Below are 19,349 nucleotides of genomic sequence, written 5' to 3' on the forward strand. Positions count from 1 at the left end.
TATAGGTTTCGAATAATCGAAATATTCAAGTATGTAACCGGAATTAGAAGGGTTGTGATGTATATGGTCACAAAATAATCGATGCATATCGGCGATTCTCATGATCGCACCCAAAACAGCGGTGCACTCAGGTGACCACACGAAATCGATATCTTCCTTTTTAAATAATAACGTGACTCCCCCAGGACCGTCACACGAAAAACGTCGACCAAGAGGGGAATCATATCCCTCTTTGGTCTCATCGGCGTTATAAGAAAGGCCGGAAAAGAAGACATGAAAAAAAAAGCTAATAGCGCCCGATAATTTATATATATATTTTCAAAAGCAGCAACTTTAAGAAAAACATACTTGTTGGTCTGCCAAATAGACCGCATATAAGTAAATTGCTCTGCAAATCGATCGTCATGCATGAAGTTGCTTGTTGAATTCCTTTTCGATCTTCGTCCGATGACATAAAAATCTTGGGAGGATACGATCGGAATCGTATGTAGATGGCAAAAGTATCATCCATCTCGGCATGAATGTCATCACCATAGTACGACGAGTGATCACTTTTCCTATGCAAGCACGCGAAACAGAGTTAGAAAACGAAAACGTGCAAATAAATGATTTAATAAGCAATAGGAAAAGAAAAAGGAAAAAAGAGAAATAGTTTAAAGGCCTAAAAGGGTAGAGAAGACGGGAGTAGCTTCTCTTGAGCGAAGAGTTTGCTTGTCCAGTTCGCGTTCATTGCGTATATATGCGGGAGGAGCAATTTTGAATCCTCTGATGCGGGGTTTGTCGGGGAAAAAAGATGTTTTTGCGGAGCGAATGCGGAGGATACCCTGCGGGGCTGCGGAGGCTGCGTGCAGGGGCAGCAGGGGGGTCGCAGGGTCTGCAGGGGGGGGGGTCGCAGGGGCTGCAGGGCAGGGCAGCGTGCGGGGCTGCGGGGGCAGCGTGCAGGGGCAGCGCGCGGGGCTGCGGGGGCAGCGTGCAGGGGCTGCGCGCGGGGCTGCGGGGGCAGCGTGCAGGGGCTGCGCGCAGGGCTGCGGGGGCAGCACGCAGGGGCTGCGCGCGGGGCTGCAGGGGCAGCACGCAGGGGCTGCGTGCAGGGCTTGCGGGCAGGGGCTGCGGGGGGGGGGGGGCTGCGGTGCGGCGGCTGCGATGCGGTGGGCAGGGGCAGCGGTGCAGCGGCTGCAGGGGCGGCGGTGCCGGCGGAGGAAGAGAAGAAAAAAAAATTTCCGAGGGCTCTAAAAGTTCAGGGTTTTAGAGCAACGTGCTGATAACGTGGTTCAGGATGAAATACTTGTGTATTATTGAATGATATGGGGGCCTATATATAGGCATTACAAAACCACAATCCCGTAGGATTCGGAGTCCTAATCTATTACGGAGATGCTAATCTATCTCCTAACAGGAAACCTATTAGGCTAAGACACACACAAGGGTAAAATAGTAATTCTCCCGGAACAGTTACATAATAATTTAAATTGTCAAAAATAAAAATATATATCTCAAATATTATAACGCTGAGCTCACAATACTTACTGTTTAATTGCCGATTGAGACATTTAAAGTTACATTTGTGGTGTCAAAATTATAACATTCCATTAGATTAATATAACCCTTATGATTCAGTTGGAGTAATTGGAGAAGTGTTGATGAAGAAAACATGATTCTTGCCACAATATATGCTAACACCATAGCGCCATTTTCTTGTTAAACAATAGAAAGCATTCAAGCTTTGATCCATGCCTCCTTCATGATGTAGTTGACAGAGAGGCGATATCAACTGGAACATGGCATGTTACGTTGTTTACGTGAGGGGCCATGTGATGTAACTTGTGCGACTTCATCTTTGTCCCTGGGTAGAATATTCTCAACATTGCAATAATATATGTCAGTGTGTTTCACTTTCATCAATGCCCCGCCGTTTCTATGTCTCTTTTCGGCGGCGTTTGTGAACCCCATTCACAAAAGAAAAATAAACAAATAAATAAATAAAATAGTGAAATGACCCTAGTCCCAACTTGATCTACGCACCCTTTAGTGAAAGAAATGCAACTCCTTTGGAAATTCAGTTGTTGGCCTCAGTCGCTCATAACGCAACCCTCTTTGCATGAAAATACACGAGTAATCCATCCGTAAAATCAATAATACTACAAAGAATCCAAAATCAAGAATTTTCTTTATATGTAACGTACTTTCTTTCCTTTCCTCTTCAAACAGCGGCGTACCGAATTAAACTGTCGGGTGAGACAAGTTTCTTGGTTTTTCTAGTCTATTTGATCTTAAAGTTCGAATATCCCAATCAAGAATATAGACATGACGCAATATATTGAAGGCCAAAACATTAATACACCCAAAATCCCAATTGACAAGAATTCAGAAACGTTCCACGACTTGGGTATTCAACTACTGAACAAATTTCACTTGACGACTAGATTCAAACCTTTACAAAAAGAAATAGGAAGAATCTGATAAAAATAAAACTTGCTTCATAGCTTCATACATTGTAGTTACCTCATCAACAATGAATTCATTGATTATGTGATAGTCTTAAAACAAATAGAGAAGTTGTGTAAAAGAACACCTGAATTACAATCTGGTTACATACCTGTACGTGAACATTTCTTCCATGTGATATGAGAGAGGTGCATCAATTTCCACGGTTTGGGCAGACATTTGCAAAGTGCGATGGATCTCCACAAACAAAACACCTTCTACCAGAATTAGGATCACCAGTTGCTGACACAAAAGTTCCACCAGTACCACGTCCTGCACCTCTGCCCCTGGCAGCACTCTGACCGTCAACATTTGTGGCACGCTGAAAACCTCTTCCCACGCTCCCATTGCCAACACTATCCTCCCATCTACACACCAGCAAATGCATACTTGAAAATTGAACTGAATAATTTCGGACACTGAATATAAGGCAAGTCCATTCTAAAGTATTTGAAGCCAGAACCAATATTTCTGTTGTAATTGAACAAAAGTTCATTTCAATTAGGCATTTTCCCTGAATTTGTTTAACTTGGCCATCTGAGATATTCCTAGAAAGTAAGAAATATATGTGTATCTAGAAAATGAAATTAAAGTTCATGGTTCATGCAAAACACATACACAAAGAAGTTGCACTCCTGCGATGGGCATTTGTAGAATTTCCTTCCCCTATTCTGTGTGGTATTAGCAGTTCGTAGAGCACACTGTGCACCACATGTAGTACATGAGACTGATATTTGCCCTGCTAAAGGAAAACATTATAAGATAACATATTAGCTGCACCAAGTAAAGATAGAAGAGATTCATGAAAATCAAGAATGCACTCAATGCAGGGACTGCCAAGGACCAAATGTGACAAATATCATCTGGATATCGATGAAATAAAACCATATAGTTGTTGTTCATAAAAGTCAGTATTTCTGTATTTTCTTCCTTTCTATTTTTGGTCTTCCGTGAAGGAAATTAAATTTTCAGTAACATTAAAATTTAGGTTCCACATGATATGGTCATTATGTATGATACAGGGTTAGTGCAGAAATAAATAATTATCAAACCCTGAAAGGTATTCCTTTTTTCTTTTGTTGGGAAAGAAACACCTTTTACTGAAACAAAAAGCATCTAAAGAGGGCAGCCAGGGCTAAAGGCTTAGCAGACCATCTGTTAGTACAAAGCTCAGGAGATTATACTACAGCCGCTTCCCAGTTAAGAATAATAGAAGAAAGAATATAATCCTAACATTGCTAGTAGCAGAATTCCATGAGGACTCCCAGAACTTGACCATCACTCATAGGTTTTTCCTCTCCATAGTGTTACAAGGAGTTCCAGCTATCTGAGTTCCTGCGTTACAATGTTTTTGGGATGATCACTAGAGATGTCTCTATGCTCCTATTTGTTAATTGATGGTTACTTGCATTATGTTTATCAGACGATGAATTTCTATAGATAAATTCCCCAGCTACCTTTTCTTTCAAAAAGATAAAAAAAAGGAAGGATATTCCTGACATCCTATCACTATTATAGAGAAATTTATTTAACTTGGGTTTCTAAAACTGGTAACACTCCAAAAAAAATGCCAGACTTTTAAACCTGATACTAACCTATACATATCAGAAGTCAGTTTCCTTTCTTTTCTAAAACTTAGGAAACTATCATTTTGGTTACATGCCAATGAATCTATAGGAATGATAACATAATACCTTTGAATAGGACATTATTACCTGCTCCTATATGTTTAGGGTTTGCTTCTCATAAACCCACGCAAAGCTTCTTAAGATTTATAAATTAAAAAGTACGCATACATAAAATTTAAGCATTCATACCATTTTGTGCATTCATAGTTCGCGGCCTAACACTTCGAGGGCCTACAGATTGGGAAGGGCAATCGCCTGAAGAATGCCCTGATTGGTGGCAATATATGCAAGCACCCTGCCTGGTATTATTTCGTTGAACATTGCTAGATGCTGCTGGTCCTCGCCCTCTCGCTAAACGTATAAAAGGCCATTTTGGAAGAGAATAAAAACATATATGTAGCATTATAAATTGAAACATTAACTCAAGAGATGCGAACCTGCTGACCGAGAACCAGTTCCACATATTTCTGTTAACTGTCGAAGAATCTCATCACACCCACCAATGCAACCTGATCATTTGTGTATGGAATTCCATGTTAGACCAACTACAACTTCCAAAAATTTCAAAGAACATTTCTTGGGCCAATGAATTATCTGTGGTGTTTGGGTGCACCATCTTGTCTATAAGGTTTAGGACTTTAGGCATATATATGTTGGAATTCTCTAGAAAATTGGGTGCACATGAGATGTAGAAGCAAATCTGTTGGATAACTGAAAATAACAGGTAGGCAGAAAGCAAATAGAGGAAATGTATTGAGGCAATCCGCATCTTACTAGACGTGCACTTACCCAAATGGTTGGTACTATAGTTCGGTGGTATTTCCAGCCGCCGAAATGTAAATTGAATCAAGTAAACAGGACCTATAGAATCAAGATTACCAAGAAACCTATGAGATATTAAAACCGAGCAAAATATTAGTGAACAAAGCATTTATTTTTATTCGAATTTGTGCCAGATGGATGCTTTAAATAAGGTAAAAGAACATGAACTGTGCAAACCTTTATGTGAGAACTGGGAAAAACATGAACCACTAACACTATTAGGAAGATTAGTACTGGACAATTGGATGCAGTAGATGATATGACAGACTAACAATATTTGCATAAGTACGTCGAATTAGCTACATTTTCAAAATAAAGCAAATCCCTTGTTTTGCAAGAAATGGTCGCACCAAATCGGGAATGCTTAACAGGAATTCCTAAATCCGTAGATCCAAACAACCTGATGAAGGATTAAGGCCAAATCCCACAAAGGGTGGTGATGCACATTCTGATTGTTTAGCTTCACCTGACGATCAAATTTTGGGAAAAAATTGTAGTTTTAAATACTTTAGCTTTGCCCACCCTTTATAGCAAAAGCTTTTTAGGCATGGTCATGCATGATATCATAGCCTTGCTTACAGGAGGTAGTGGGTTCAAAACATCCATCCCCATAAGAGGTATGTTGTTAGGTTGACATAAATAGATGGTTCATTTTTTAGCTTTAACTTTTAGGGCCAGTCTCCGAATAACAAGGTGCATGTAGAACACATAGGAGTAACCCGAACAGCTATGTACACTAAGAAATCTCCTAGTCTTAAGATCCAATTCAGAAGATCATATAAGAACTTATAAACTCCTTCAGGGTACTAGTGAAATAACCCTGAACACCCAATGACTTAACAGTTGAATTGCACCCAAGTATATTCATAGTCAAGCACACATTAAACAATACTTAGGCGACTTCCAAGCAATACAATAATAGAGAGAAACCTGGAGTGCATGAGTTGCAAACATTAGTCGTTGCAACTGCTTCAGATACAGATCCAGGGAGCCAGATAGCATTCCTACACTGAAAAGGTACAGCAAATAAGCGTTATAAAATCAAGACTAATGAAAATATATAGTTTCATACAGTTTCAAACTTCCTGTTTTCACAGCAATGAGTAGTTTGATTTTTTTTAACAGCAAGAAAATGTTATGTAATTGAATTTGTTTTTTTAAAGTTATGTATTCCCAATTGCCAAATATATAGCATATGAGACTAATCTTTTAATTTTGAATAAATCATCTTCCACTAACTTTAAAAGGGGAACTATTCAGCAGGAAAAATAAAAATATAAACTTGTAGCATCTCTACAGGTAAATAAACATGTATACCAACAATCAACAAATTGAAAAAGGATTTAAAAAAGGAAAACGAACTGATTAAGGCCAGAATATTGCATAAAATCCGATATATTGACATTGTCAATACATTAGTAGATGCGACATTTCTTTTAAACATTGTAATTTTGTTTAGTTGTGGACAGATTTTTTAACACCATGCAAAACATTACTAACTGTAAGATGCAGAATAAAAGAAAAGGCACACACACACACACACACACACATATATGTAGGCATAAAATTATCAAAAAATTTATAGTGCAACAGAATAGTATTATAGGCAAACAGGCAAACCTGAGGATAACCCATACATCCCACCATAAAATTTCCATCCTGTATGAAGAAAGAATGACTTGTTCATTAGTCAGAAATCTGAAAAATTGGTTGTAAATTATACAAAAGCAATATGAAGCTATGAACCCCAGGCCATAAAGAAAATAAAATACTATATAAGAAAGCAGAGCCACAAAAATGCTACAACTTTTTGTCTCAGTGCACATTCTCTGAAAACCAGTCTGGTTATGCTTGAGATTTTAGTGATTTTACACATGAGGTGCTCGATCGATTAGTTGGGCAGTATTGGCATGTAGGTATGACAATCACCGTAATGATAGTTTCTGCTTTACGTATTACTTTCCTACTTGGTATCTCATTATCAAGCTATTAGATAATTCTACAGACAGGAGATAATGCATCAAAATTTTATCCCCCAAATATTTTCTACACGGAGCTAGCATTTTGGGTTCAGAACCAGAAAGCCCGGTTTGGACTTAATGCTGCTATAACTATTTATAAAGACCCAACTGGTAACAGTTTTGAATTAGAGATACTTATGTTACTACATTACCCGATTCTTCCTAAGCACCATATCCGCTTCCTGGCAAAGTCCACATTGCCGAATAAACTCTCCAGATGCATGGTGCTCATCTTGGCCAGGTCTAATTGATCTGTGTAAAAGGCAATAACACATTATCACAGAAAAATCTATATATTCAAGAAGTAGAAGAAAAGGAAAAATACCTCTCGAAAAACACTGCCATGGCTTCCAAAAGTTTTACTTTATTCAGCCTAGCCTACACAGATTACCAGATTTTTTAGGTGTATATAAATACAACGTCAAACCTTTTTTTTAATTGCCAAACCACCAACATGGCATGAGGTAAACTGAGGCATCTCGGCAGCATAAGACCCACAAATGAATTGGTTTAATATATAGTTCTAAGTTGTTGAGATACTTTAATATTGTTTTTAATGGTTGATATGGTTTCTGGAAAGCACACAACAAACTGGGTAGCAGGAATGCTAGCTATTTGTACTTGGCAATTTATTTCCACAGCAATATGTTAAGTATACAAAACCATACAGGATGAAGTTATTAACATATACACCCATCCACATTTTTCTATTCTTTCGAGTTCATTTCCATAAAAACAGTGTGAACTGCAAACTGTGTGAAGAATTTAACCCAATGAGGTATTATAAACAGTTCTAATCAATTCCGATCAAAAGAATTAGAAAACAAATGAAGAGGGATATAAACATTTTTAGGGTGTGTACTAGAAATCTAGAATCATAGTAGTGCCTGTGTTTCAAGCTGCAATACGAATGACGGAATGAGAAAGAAAATCAAGAAATGGAAAGCAAAACTAGAAGCTTACATCAAGGAAGCAGGCTTTCATTTGCTGCAAGCAAGTTTCCAAAACTTCAGCTTTGCTCTTATTACCTTCACTAACTGCTTTCATGTCACGCTCCATAAGAGCTCTAAGGTAGGGTTTCCAAAGTTTATACCTAAGTAGATAGTTCCAGCAAACGATAAAGATTGTAAGACAGTAGCGTCAAATGAATTGAATAGACAAGCATCAACTAACAAATACTGTTGTTTCCCAGAGGGTAAATTGGTAAAGTGTATACGATTGTTAGTGTTCTGATGGTATATATGTGCAGCTTGTTTATAGAAGCACTTGTAGAGGGATTGGGGTGTAGGAGCTTCAGGACAGAGTAAAATGTTGGTCTTCATTGTTGGGTTTTTCAATTAAAATGCTAGACTGGAGGACAGTTGTACTTTGTATTTCATCTTCGTGATATAAAACCCATGAATTGGTTGGTCAAGACATTTCATATGCATCTTTGAAGCTTCAGAATTGTACACATGAAGCATTTGATACATTGTAAAACACAAGACAGACCTTCAGATTTGAGGTCTTACAAATTAGGCTGTAATCCTAGGAACTATAATGACCGAGTGCAGATGCACAGTTCTAGCTTACAAGGAAAGCAGTGTGTAAATTCTAATTTTATTAAACTGATCTGACAAGGTATCATAATTTCTGAGATGTTATCTCCAGAGTATTTTTAACAAAATATTGTGTTTAATGTCCAGGTTTTTGTTGTGCATTGCACAACCATTTTAATACCATAGGAAGATGAATACTTACCCCATGTCATCATATCCCATCACCAATGCTTCACCCTGAAAATTATGACCATTTATCAGTAGAAGATCAGTTCCATTTTCATTTATGAGAACAGAGAAATTGTATGATATCAGTCTATTTTCCCTAGCACCAGTACTCAAAAGATGAAAGAAAAATTGTTCCATTCTCAGAACCGGAACACTAAGGATTTGATCAGTGCTCCATGCTCTGATAATTTTTGTAATGACATATCTCATTTACTCGAAATGGTTTAAAGTTACAACATTTCAAATAATGCTAGGAAAACTAAACCTATATTCCATGAACTTGGTTGGTAGAACATCCTCATTTGATTCTACAATATCTAGCTACCATTCCTATCAATTGAGCAAAAATTAAGAAATTCAAAAATCAAAAGAAATGAAGATGGTTGAATAATTAGGAAGGGTCATTAAAGAAGATTAATAAGTTGAGAATATCTCAAAAAATTATTATAACTAAAAAAACAGGTACCACCATACCAGATTGGTTGGTGAGAAACGAGTATTTGCATCCTTGGTTGCGTAAAAACGATCAAGCAGTTTTTTAATGTGATCATGCATTGTTGCATCTGTACCAATACCCTCCTGTAAAATTGATGAAATAAAAAGTTGGGAAAATTTTATTGATAAAGTACTTTTGTGCTACATGTGTTATTCAGAGCAACTGCCTGAGAAAACTGCAGTACAGGGGGAAGAAAAATTAAAATCAAAATTCATAATTTCACCACCTTGTCCATACAGCCCAGCAAATCAGCTTCACTCAAAAGTGGTGGAGGCCTAGTGATTCCCGAATCAAGAGTCAACGTTGTTGGCATAAACTGCCACATAAATCATATATGTTGTAATGTGTATCAAATTTACTAGCTTAGAATGCAGTCAAGAACAAAAACCAGAGTGAGTTTTTGTTATTTCATTTTCCTTATCAACGAGAAAAATAAAATGGCAATTTAGTTGCATAGGCTAGTTGGATGATCAATAGCAAACCTGTTGTCCAACAGCATATGTAGGTAGCAGCGAACCTCCCCATGATTCAAAGCGATACACGTCTAAGTAATTTTTCTGATACAAGAATCACAGACTCAATGATTCAAATATATTGAAACACTATTGTTAATATCTAGTGTCAGACCCTCACAGAAAGCAGGTAATGCCGCAGTTGTATTGATACAATTAGTGCATATTAAAGACCAAACACACAGATAAGATAGCAAGAAGCAACAGAAGACATTTGAATCGTATAAAATTGAGGCACTACACTTATTTTTCAAGCAGATCAAGCTAAATATTATGTCATCTTTTCCTGCAGTCGCTCACATAAAGACAAAATTTATTATATATTTTGTGCAGTTGTGAACTTGCATGACACACTGGAAGCATATGAAACATTAAGCAAGAAAGACAAGATAGCACGTTGCAACAATAATGGTATTCAGCTCTCAGTCTACAGTTGGTGTACTACCGGCAGAGATTTGCTAGAAAGAAGATAAAGAGAGAAAGAAGAACAATAAATGAGGTGAAATGTTCATCGGAACAGGAACATTACTTGGGTCGCTGTCTCCAAACCAGCATCAATTTCAAAGGGGACTAGCATACAATTGAAAATAACTATCATTATGAAAAGGTATAGCCAGCCCAACCACTAGAGAAAAGTATCAAAGAACGTAATAGTTACTTATTTCCAAGATTAGCATCCAATCCACAACACCAATTAGACTGCAAGTATCATACACCTAACCAGCAACCCAAGAAATATATAAGACTCTTTAGCAATTCACTAAAAATTACCATCACAAAATTTGAGTCCTGTCAGTAGAGTGAGGGCATGAGGATACAATGAAAAACTCACCGCTAGTATCACTCTCCCAGATGCAGAGAACACTTCACTAGCAATATCTATCTCAACAGTAGTTTCGGCCCCTACAGCTGGCTGTGAGACGCATGCCAGAAAATGGCGAACAACCAGCTCATAAAGTCGCTGAAAACAAAAATGAACTTATAATATTAGAAAGCAAAGAGCAGCAAAAACATCTCACCTTAGATCAAATGAAACTACAATTGAAGAACATGCCATGAACTTGATAAAACCTATGAATTCTTAGACTACTTACATTGTGATCTTGACTCCATCCCGATTCTCCAGAAGAAAATTTGGTTGGGTGAATAGGTGGATGGGCCTTGTCATCATGTCCACCACTACTAGGGTTTCTCCAAAGCCCAGAAGCAGGGTCCAACAATCGCTGTGCATATGATCCCCATCCAGGATGCCCTTGTTGTTCTTGTACAATTGCCTACATCAAATAAGGATCTCAAAAATCCATTAAATTGCCCAAAAAGCCAATGATATATTACAAACATAAGACGGATTAATGAAGATAAAGATTATACGGTGTTACATTTGATAAGGCAAAAAGTTTATAGTCTTCAAGAGCAAAGGTAATAAAAAATTGAAGAGTATTCTTATGTGTGCTAGAAAAATGAATGAAATTACTAACATGCAGATCGGTCCTTGGAGAGAAGCCATCGGTCTCTGTGCGAGGATAACTGATGAAACCAGATTGGTAAAGCTCTTCTGCTACCTATAGTTAGTAAAAGAGATTCAGCGTACGACTGAGGATATAAATAAAGACAAGCGCAAGAATAGATATAATTGTGGATCTCCACGTTCCAAAAACAAATGCTAACATTATGGATCCAGGACATAGTAAAGTTAAAGGCAAGGCTTAGCATCCCCTTGAAGGGTATATACTCCAAAAATTCCCACCTTCATAGTATGTTCAGAACTCATTCGAAAGTATCTTGAGGCACGCTTTTCAAGCTCAATGGTATTCAAAGGATATGGAGGATACTTCGGCTTCTCCTGTAGCCTGACCTTTGTGACCTGTAATGAATTGAATGTTGAAGCTACAAGTGCAAGATGTTGTACAAACTTAGCATTATAGAGCTACATACAGAAATTCAACACTACTTACAGTTGCAAGAGGCTCCTCAACGCACATTTCATAGATTATGACAGCACAAGCATGATCAAAAATATGGCCACGCCTGCAGAAGATAGACCATTACTGAGTTCTAAATAGTTTCAGAAGCTAAGAGACGAACAGTTAATGGTAACAATGTTTGCCTTACATCCAACCGAAAGTTGCAGTTCCTTCATCCGATCTATGTGAACAGTTAATGGTCCAAAAATCCTCTGGCTCATGTGACTGTATCTCCCAATAACGTTCCACAATAAAACCAAGTGTAGGGAACTGTATTGAAAGGGAGGGGTGAGGCAAATGATAGGGAACTGAATACATTTTACATCAGTTAAAAGAAAAAAAGATGGTCTTTTGCAGTGTGAAATCAGTCCAATACCTGACAAGGACCATAACTTAGAACAAGGTTTCTGTCATCCGCAGCAGAATCAATAACAAACGCATCTCTCAGGAGCATGGTCTGAAACCTGGTAAATGAAGCACCAATTCGTAGATCTATTTCCTGTCATAAACACAACGGATGCATATTATATATTGAAGATACAAGAACATTGCCATAGCGAGATGATAACACTGATACTAACAGGATACGACTAAGAGTTGTCCTTCAATTAGCAATCAACACTTGACGGCAAAGTGTAACAAGATTTTCAGTACAAATTTATACACAAAATGAGATGTGACCATAAAGTCACCAAAAAAGTCTGGAGACGAGACGAGAGGTACTAACTTGCCTAGCATCCACTGCATCAGCAAAATGTTTGTTTGCATTGTCAAGATTTTGCATTGCGTGATGGATATCCCTGAAACCAGCAACACGTAAATACTACAAAAAATGAATCCCAAGAGAAGAGGAAAAACAAGGGATACTATTGAACGGACCTGTCAATCAACGCTGAGAAACGAGCCCTCTTAATGGTAAGATGACGATTTACAGATGTGCAGACATCTATAACTTCGAATGCAATGTTCTCCCCTTCTCTGTCACAGTCAAGCCACAATACAAGCCACTGGCATGTCCTAGCTTCCTCCTCTAATGTCCTTTTGATATCCAACTTGTCCTACGTAATTTAAATCACAAGAAAAAAGCAACGATGTCAGGTAATCAAACCAACCAAAATAAAAACAGCAACAGACATTGTCGCGCAGGCAACTGGAGTTCTACAAACTACGTCATTTGACTCATTTCCAACCTTAAACCCCCCTTTCATAACTGAAATGGCAGAAATGCACATATTAGGTAATGCTCTCAGTACATTCCTTGACCTAAATCATCGAAAGCACCCTAACAAGTTTCCACCTCTCAAGCCACAATTGATCAGTTTATTCCGCTAGACAATCAGCATTTCCATAATCATAACAAATTCCTTATCAAAAACACAAACACCAGACAACTCCTCTCCGATTTCGGAACACCAGTCGTCCTAATTCATCGAAATTGAAAACCTAAATCCACAAAGCGATATACATATACTTAGAGAGAGAGAGAGAGAGAGAGAGAGAGAGTGTGTGGGGCCCGACCTCAGGGACGAACTTGCGGACGGGGGCCTGGAAGAGAAGCGCGGGGTCGCAGGAGTGCCACTTGCGGTAGCGGTCTTCGAATTCGAGCTCCATGAGGTGGCCGGTGACGGAGGTGAAGAGCATCTGGGCGGCGCAGCCGTTGACGGAGTAGCTGAAGTCGTAGATTTTGTTGTAGCGAGATCGGCCCTCTCTCATTCGGAGTCCTTGGCCGCGGGACAGTATGTTGGCCACCGACTTCGCCACCGACGGCTTCTCCGCCACGTTCAGCACCCTCAGGCCGCCGCCACTGCTGCGAGACATGAGGGCTCCGCTGCTGCTTGCCTCGGCCAAAACACCCAAATGTGATTTTGGGGTTTGGGGAAAGACTTGATTTTCCCGCGCTTTCTAGAATGTCTTCTGTGTCAACGCCCAAAATACTATATATGGACTCCAGGGATGAGCCCATATACCGACGACGGTGTTTGGGAACCGGCGGCACGTGATGTAATTTATAAGGACTTTGTTCCCGCGTGTAATGCGTTATTATTTGATATTGTAAATATTGGATGCCCGAAAAATTTCCATTAACGTAAAAATCATATATAAAAAACCCAGCCCCCGAATCCAACAGCTATAAGATATAATACTTTGATTAGTGTTTTACTTGGCTAAACATATTTGAACCCTGCGAGAGTGTGAGATCACTAACTCTTGAGAAGCATGTGATCTTAATGAGGAGCAACACGGATAACTTCTAGAGGAAAAGAGTAAGCAAAAAAAAAAAGACTCAATAAAAGAATGTTGTTTTTAATATAAAAAGAGAAAAATGTTGAATTAGAATCATCTCTTAAATATTCTTAGTGTATCTTGTCGTAATTAGTATAGTCTAGTTAATTCATGAATAATATCTTATCTCAAATTCATCAAGATCTTTGATGTAATGTCTATATATATAGCTCTATATCTATTAATAAAACTACTATTATTCTCTCGAATTTATTCTACGATTTAAAAAAAAATTATACAATCAACCAATAACTTAATGAAAAATGAAGAATTCAATCAATAGCTAACTGCGATCCATTTCATTAATCAAACCAATCTCGGAAATCAAACTAACAACCAAGCTCATAGCCTCAAAGTTATCATACATCTGCTGATCAAAGATCATAAGATCCACAATTGTTTTTGTTGTTGTTGTTAATTATGTAACAACTTTGCCTGGGCTTTCTCTAGTGGGTTCTCTATACATGAGAAAGAAAACATATATAGTCCACCTTAGGATAGCTGTAGCTCCGCCTATGATCTGCACAACCGAATCAAATCAGCCACCAAACCAATCCTGTCCCCTAATAATCTAGAGCTAAGATCAGGCAGAATAACGGGACGAGCACCGAAACACGTATTAATAGATTCCACAGCGCACTCATGTGACCAGTGATCACCATACTTGTAGCAGTGACGACAAACCTTGGGACGAGCACGCCCTGAATCTTGATTACAGCAACTCCATGAGAACGAACCACCACAAACCTTACAAAGTAGGCCACATAAGTTGCTAACAAGTGCATTCTTCGGATTGAAAAGGTGTTCGTCCAACCAACAAATCACGCATACACCTTCCGGCCCATCTCCTAGTTTATGAATCAAATAATTAACAATATCAATATTTATTGACACAGATGACAAACACAAAATAAACTAGTTGTAGGACACATTACCCTGCACTAGGGCTGGACTCGGTGCCAACGGTTAGGTTTATGAGCACTAACCGAAAACCGACACCGAATTTTCGGTTTCATATTTTCCAAAACCAAAACTGAAAAATATATATAGAAACCGCGGTTTCGGTTAACCTATAATTCGGTTCGGTTTCGGTTTTGTTTCGGTTACAAAACCTAATATCCTTATTGACATTTCGTACTTGACTAGTGAAAATAAAAAGATTAAAAGTGAAGGAGTAAGCTACAAGTTCAATACTTTAATTAAGTTATATTCACCAAATATCATGAACTCAAATATTAAGTAAACAAAAATAGTGTTTTGCTGAAACACAACAAGTTAACCAAAATAAACATTAAACCCCATGAGTTTCATCACCGGATGTTCAGACTTGTCTTAACATGAGGGTTAGTTGACAAAACCCAAAAACATTACATTAGATCTCTGCATGCATAATTGTACACATACAAAAATCAAAATCATATATTACCTTGTACAAAATCACATATCTATACATGTATATATTTATTACCAAATTTATGTTTTGCATAAGCACCCAATCGATTACATATGTTCATCAAATACAAGTTATAACCTTAAATATCAATTCTCGGTTCGGTTCGGTTTCCACCGGTTTTTTGAAAGCATGAAACCGATAACCGGCACCAATTACTCGGTTCGGTTTGGTTTCCGACACCAACGCGGTGATCCCTTCGGTTCCGGTTTCTCGGTTTCGGTGCGGTTCGGTTATGGCCGGTTTCGGTTTTTTCGGTGTCAAAAAGTCCAGCCCTACCCTGCACAGTGCACACTATATAGAACATACCATAAAATAGGGACAAAATGGAAATGAAGGATCTTACGAAATCGAAGATGTAATATACAGTCCAATTTTTCAAATGCTGAGGGGCTTTTTAGTTTTACTATAGTTCCAGGTAACTAAAAATAGAGATAATTAGACATAAACCCAATTTTGAAGCCCCCACTTAAATCTAACCCCACACCAAAAAGTTTTTTTAATCTAAACCCAAATTAATTATTTTAACCTAATATTTTTATAACAAATATTTTTCATTTAGAATGGTTTCACTTTTTTACCCTCTAGGTTGAGAAATTGAAACTCCTCCTTAAAATTAACTTTGACCAACTTTCTAATTTAGTTAACATTTAATTGTATCTATCATAAATGAAAATTGCAATTTCATTTTGGAGAAATTTAAGAAAATCAGGTATCAACATTAATTTAGAGAAATTATATAATATACAAGAGTGAAACAGAAGTATGATTGAATGAATTTTGATTTTTTCTTATTTAAGACAATTAATTATTTGAATTTATCATAATAAGTCTTAAATTTTGCCTTAAATTTTGTTTCTCCATCTCTTGACGTCTATTGAGCCTCCTATCACTTAATGTTATCAAAAAAAAAAATTTCATATACTTGGAATATACTTTTTATTCTCCCACATATTCAGCATATTAAAAGCATCTATCATAAACCAAAACAACCATACACACTATAATTTAAAGAACATAATGAAATCCTCATAACTGCCCAATTCAAACACTATGGATGCAGATCTCATTACCTACTAAATAATTATCCACTTTACGTATACTTGTTAAATATATGCAAATCGTGTTACATACTAAGCAGATTTTAATGCTCTATAGAATATAACTTATTACCTCAACCTTAGATGCACAACAAAAGCACACCTACTGGATTTAGAGGTGACAAGGAATTTCAAAAATGAAGGGATTTTCGAGGTGAATGGATTAATATAAAGTGATGAGATATTAAATTGAAGCTACAATTAAGCAATTCAGAAACATACCAAATAGTTGAAAATATGAGGGATGCAGTTCATGACTTGTGTACACTACGCCACCTCTTGCAATGTCATAGACTTGCAGTTCTTTTTCCTTATGTTTTTTTTTGTAGAAGAAATGCTTTGAACACTGGTCTAATATAGAAGTCTTGCTGATATTTCAGGTGAACAATACATCGTGCTTTGAACAATCATGGCTACCAGTTGGTAGTAATTATTTTACCGAAACTTATTGTATACACGGGCCGTGTATATGGGCAGGTCATCTTGACCGTCGATTTCAACACGTGGATGAAAGTTTGCATCGTCTGAGATCAGATGCCAATCTAACAGAAGAATCTCAAGTGAGTCACCTCCCCTGCCGCAACTCATCGGCAAGTGAAACCCTAATTCAGTCACCCCGTCGCTGATCTCCTCCTCGATCAGCTTCTATGTAATAACCCGAATTTCATTATTCATTTCTTGTAATTTCATGGAGATTAATGAAATGATATTTTGGTTATATCCATATTCTACGTCTTTTAAATAGCCTTCACTCGAAGTAAAAATCGGTTCGAGAACCATTAAGTCGTTTTTTCGATTTAATTCGATTGACTCAAGAGTTGACTTTTGATCCGTCATTCGTTTCCGAAAACTTCATTCACAAAAGTCGTAGAGCTCGTCAAAACGAGTTCATAGACATTCAACACGTAATTTTTGGAAGTCGGAGGAGTGAAATTTTAATAACGTAAGTTGTTATTGAAAAGTGTAGAATGGAGAGAGGAGAAATTGGAAAAAAAAAATATCTCCATCTTTCCCCTTATCTCCTTCTCCCACTGATCCTATCTCTTCTTCTCCATTTCTTCTTCTTTCCTCTTCATTTCTCTTCTTCATCCACCGACTCCATTTCTTCCTTGTTTCAGAAAAATCTTCCCTCACTCCAATCTCTTCATTCCGTCACTAATCTATCATCACCAGTCATCCTAGAGCTGCACTGACTCTACCTAGCATCCAACTGAACATTCACACCCCTCCATGCATGTCCAAGGAGCTCCGACAGTAACAGACCTGCAGCTGGGGACATCGCCACTGCAAGCTGCGGCATCACTGTCGGCATAGGGCCTTGGGTCACTTCAGGGGGTTAACTTCACAGCTGCATAAGCTTTGGAGTGGTATTAGACAGCAACTCAGTTCCACAACAGCAGTTTGGAGAGGATGAGAATTGCCACTGCCCTCTGGCAGTCCCTCAACCTTGCTGTCAGTATTTTGTGGTAAGGAGTTTCTTACCTTGACTTATTTTGCTGTGAGGTTGTGTTTGGGGCAGTGAGGTTGAGTTAGGTTGAGTTGAGGGATTAAGAGTGTGTGGACAATGAGTTTGTTGCTGGTTTGGCTAGTTAGTTGTGTCTGTGTTTTGGGTGAAGTTTTGGTTAAGTGGTTAGTTGTGAAGTGGTTTAATTGGTTATGATTTTGTTTCTATTTTGGGATAGTTGAGAAGAAGAGAGAGAGAGAGACCGAGAGTTACATAAGGAAGAAGGTGTAGAGTTTCCTTATGTTAAAAGAGGGTTTGTTGTGTTGAGTGGTTTTAGTTCTTTTTTTACTAAGTGATGTTCTGTCACTTAGGTAATTGAAGGAGCAAGCGAGTGATCTCACTTGAGGATTACAAGTTGTTTGCGGGAGCGAAAAGGTGAGTAAACCTCACGTTTGGTCTAGTTACCTTGGCGGTAACTAGACGTGTGAACTTACATTTTATATATTTTTACTTGTTGTGTGATTGAATATAAATGTGTATATATTTGGTGATTTATATACGTATATCTAAATGGTAATATGATATGCATATATTTATCACTAAGTAAATAAAACTATTATATTTGTGAAATATATTGTGTATTTTTAGTTGGTTTTCATTGAACTGTGGAGGATGGGACCGAGGGGGAATAAAACGTACCTCTCGGTAAATTGGAGGTTTTTGGATGGAAGATTTGTATAGTCGAAGTGCTTATATGTTATGTGACCGGAATGGAAGAAAATGTACCTTCCGGCGTTATTGTGTTGTGATTATTTTGTTGTTACCAGAAAGGAATAAAATGTACCTTCCGGTATGATTATTGCGTGTGTAGCTTTGTGGGTTGTGGTGTTGTCTTTGCGGCGGCCTCTTTAGGCAAAAGACTTGTGTGAGTTGTTCTGCCTTAGTGGCGCCCAGTCTGGCGAAAGAAAATGAATACATATGATTTAGCCTTAGCGGCGGCCTAAGTGGCAAAATATATTTCAATGTTCTGCCTGTGTGGCGGCCTTAGTGGCGTAGGCATATGTCAGAACCACTCCTTGGCCGGTTATGGGGATGATCATCTAGAGCTCTAGTATTATTGCCAATCTTCTGGGTGCGACTTGAGGGTCGCATTAACCCATAATGTTCTGCATATGTTGCGATGTGATTGTGAGTTGTGATTGTGCTTGTGTGGCAATGTGTGGTGTTTGTTGTGACATTGGTTGCGAGTTGACGTTGTTAGTGTTGTGATGATAATGTTGTTTTATATATATATATATATTTATGAGTTTAGAAATATGTTACATTATCCTTTAGTATTTCTTTTAGTTTACTCATACCAGCTTTGTAGCTGACCAGGT

General features: G+C 38.0%; 1 protein-coding gene across 3 annotated transcripts; it reads right to left on the reverse strand.

Annotated features, from left to right (window-relative positions):
• Positions 1–2,315: 2,315 nt before the first annotated feature.
• Positions 2,316–13,581, reverse strand: LOC126790241 (DNA topoisomerase 3-alpha). Of its 3 annotated transcripts, none has more exons than XM_050516417.1 (24): positions 13,212–13,581; positions 12,573–12,751; positions 12,421–12,493; positions 12,070–12,192; positions 11,842–11,963; positions 11,685–11,757; positions 11,477–11,593; positions 11,208–11,291; positions 10,824–11,003; positions 10,562–10,690; positions 9,700–9,774; positions 9,444–9,533; positions 9,196–9,300; positions 8,696–8,730; positions 7,919–8,048; positions 7,281–7,333; positions 7,108–7,207; positions 6,555–6,593; positions 5,865–5,943; positions 4,902–4,973; positions 4,550–4,621; positions 4,302–4,463; positions 3,103–3,223; positions 2,316–2,852 (listed from the first exon to the last, which is right to left on the reverse strand). In XM_050516417.1, the coding sequence occupies exons 1-24, from the start codon at positions 13,509–13,511 to the stop codon at positions 2,639–2,641; spliced, it is 2,727 nt and encodes a 908-aa protein (XP_050372374.1). In that variant the 5' UTR covers positions 13,512–13,581; the 3' UTR covers positions 2,316–2,638. The 3 variants fall into 3 exon arrangements, with proteins under 3 accessions (XP_050372374.1, XP_050372365.1, XP_050372382.1); XM_050516408.1 differs by having other exon boundaries at positions 3,103–3,226; XM_050516425.1 differs by lacking the exon at positions 9,196–9,300 and having other exon boundaries at positions 3,103–3,226.
• Positions 13,582–19,349: the final 5,768 nt, after the last annotated feature.

The sequence above is a fragment of the Argentina anserina genome, chromosome 1 (genome assembly GCF_933775445.1).
Source record: "Argentina anserina chromosome 1, drPotAnse1.1, whole genome shotgun sequence".
Classification (NCBI taxonomy): domain Eukaryota; kingdom Viridiplantae; phylum Streptophyta; class Magnoliopsida; order Rosales; family Rosaceae; genus Argentina; species Argentina anserina.

Bases quoted from the DNA above. Each gene is read 5' to 3' on its own strand.
- LOC126790241 (XM_050516408.1), bottom strand. From the start codon at position 13,511: ATGTCTCGCAGCAGTGGCGGCGGCCTGAGGGTGCTGAACGTGGCGGAG. The intron at 12,193-12,420 runs GTTAGTACCTCT...TGTTTATGACAG, and splicing joins ATGCAGTGGATGCTAGGCAA to GAAATAGATCTACGAATTGG. The intron at 9,301-9,443 runs GTGGTGAAATTA...TCAATTTTACAG, and splicing joins TGCTGGGCTGTATGGACAAG to GAGGGTATTGGTACAGATGC.